General features: G+C 48.3%; 1 protein-coding gene across 1 annotated transcript; it reads right to left on the bottom strand.

Moving 5' to 3' along the window:
* Positions 1–302: 302 nt before the first annotated feature.
* On the bottom strand, positions 303–1,357 carry LOC123796429 (olfactory receptor 10C1-like). The gene has a single exon (XM_045803905.2). The coding sequence runs from the start codon at positions 1,355–1,357 to the stop codon at positions 395–397; it is 963 nt and encodes a 320-aa protein (XP_045659861.1). The 3' UTR covers positions 303–394.
* Positions 1,358–2,303: the final 946 nt, after the last annotated feature.

Genomic DNA, 2,303 nt, shown 5'->3' on the forward strand with positions numbered 1-2,303 from the left:
GGACGGACATATGTGGGAACACTTCCCCAGAGACCAGGGCAGAGTCAGATGGGACCCTCAAGGCCTAGAAAATGCCTAAGGGTACAGAATGAGAATTTGCCAGACTGCTGAGACATAATCTGGCAATCTATAGAGTAAGCCTGGACTGACGTATTTTGGAAAACCATCTAGTGCTGGACTCACCTATTAAAATTCTTTGGTAGCCAACTTCCTTCCAGAATTTGGCCATCAGAAGTCTGACTGTGAGTACAGAGGTATCTCCAAAATTACAGCTACTATTATGAAAGAAGGTCCGTGGGAAACAGGTTGCAGAGAGCATTGACTTTGTTCCTTTCTTTACTCTTGGGCTGTGATGCATCTTTTCAAAGAGCAGATTTGCACGGTCCTCTGAGATCTACCCACGAGTCAAAACTTTTTTCTTACCCAGGGTTCTCTGGAGAGCTGCCTTGACCTCCTTGTTCCGTAGACTGTAGATGATGGGATTGAGCGTGGATGTCAGCACTGTGTAGAACAGAGCTAGGAGTTTATCTATTCCCGGGGAATGGCTGGCCTTGGGTCTCAAGTAGGTGACAGACCCGGAGCCGTAGAAGAGCGTCACTACAAGCAGGTGGGAAGAACAGGTGGAAAGAGCTTTTTGGCGGCCTTCAGGTGAGGGCATGATCAGTATGGCAGCTAGGACTCTGCCATAGGAAGCAACGATTAGGAAAAACGGGCTGGAAATGCAAAGAATGGCTGCAACAAAGACCGCAGCCTCATTATGGGATGTATCGCCACAGGCAAGAGCCAGGATAGGGGGGAGGTCACAGAAGAAGTGGTCTATTTCACAGGGGCCGCAGAAGTTCAAGGAGAAAATATAGCTGGTCTGGCCCAAGCCTACCATGCAACCCACTCCCCAGGAAACAACTGCCAGCTGGGCACACACCCCACGGCTCATTCGCCTGGCATAGTGGAGGGGGGAGCAGATGGCCACATAGCGGTCAAAGGCCATGGCTGCCAAAAGACAGCACTCACTGATACCAAAAAATGTGAAGAAGAACATCTGCGTAGCGCACCCCTCCCGGGAGATCCCCCGGGCCTCACTCACAAGGCTCTGCAGCATCTTGGGTATGACCGAGCAGGTGTAGCCGATCTCCAAGAGAGACAGGTTGGCCAGGAAGAAGTACATGGGCGTGTGGAGGGCCGGGTTGGTCCGGATGGCAAGGGCTATGAGGGCGTTGCCCGTGAGGGATGCTGAAAACATGAGTAGGATGAGGGTGAATAAAAGGGAACACTGTTCGGGGACCTCAGAGAACTTGGCGAATGCAAAGTGCTTGACAGACGGGCTGTTGTCCTGCCACAGGGAGCAGCTGAGGTTCATGACCTGGGAAAGAGGACAGTGTCATTCAGTTATACACGCAAATCCCTGTATGGCTTTTAATGAGCTCGAGTGACTCAGAGACACACGTTTCTTACCTGCAATTCTAAAGTTCAAAAGATTTGGAAACGGCGCTTGTCCTCATGCCTTTACAAACCAAATCCTGTTCTGTGTCCACAAAGCCAGCTGATTCATTCAAAAATACACCTAGTCACCAAGCATAAAATTGAAATAAAATTAACTTCATCCCAATCCTGTCTTCATTTCTTCCATTAATCAGTCATCAAATACTTCCAGACAAAGGTCCTCTCATACCCGTCCTTTTCTGCGGTCACCGAATTCTTCATTCACTCATTCAGCAAGCATTTTTTTTTGAGCACAGAGTATTCTGCACCTACTACTTTAGGTCCTGAGATTTAACAATGAAAAAAAAACACGCCATTTCTTCCCAAACGGAACTTATTTAGTGAAAGAAAGCAGAAATCAAATGGGCATTCAACGTATAAAGAATTGCTGTAATGCAAAGCATTAAAGCCGGGTGTGTCCTGGGGACTGGGTGTTGGAAGGGGGCTTGGGGCATGGAGCAGCAAGAGCCCAAGTGTGAGGTCCCTCTCACCCACTCACACCACGTCTACACTGCACGCTGAGTTCACTGCTCAAGGTGACAAACTTCTTTACCTTTCATACTTCTCATCTGCAGCCTTTCCCCATCAAAGGGTTCTTTGCTAAATGGGAATTACCACTGCCTTTATGTTAAAATTCAAATGTCTTCATGTAATTCTTGCAAATCCACGCATTGGCTCACTGCCTATTGATAGGAACTTTGATCTTGCCCCTTAACCAAAGGACCTCATGTACAGTATACCACTACACACACACTAGGGGCCTTAGCGTGTGCCTTGCTTGCACGGATTTTCTCTGTGTGCTCATTTTCTGCCTCGCCCCGGTA

This window comes from Ursus americanus, chromosome 32, assembly GCF_024610735.1.
Source record: "Ursus americanus isolate L20-20 chromosome 32, mUrsAme1.1.p, whole genome shotgun sequence".
Lineage (NCBI taxonomy): Eukaryota > Metazoa > Chordata > Mammalia > Carnivora > Ursidae > Ursus > Ursus americanus.

Bases quoted from the DNA above. Each gene is read 5' to 3' on its own strand.
- LOC123796429 (XM_045803905.2), bottom strand. From the start codon at position 1,357: ATGAACCTCAGCTGCTCCCTGTGGCAGGACAACAGCCCGTCTGTCAAG.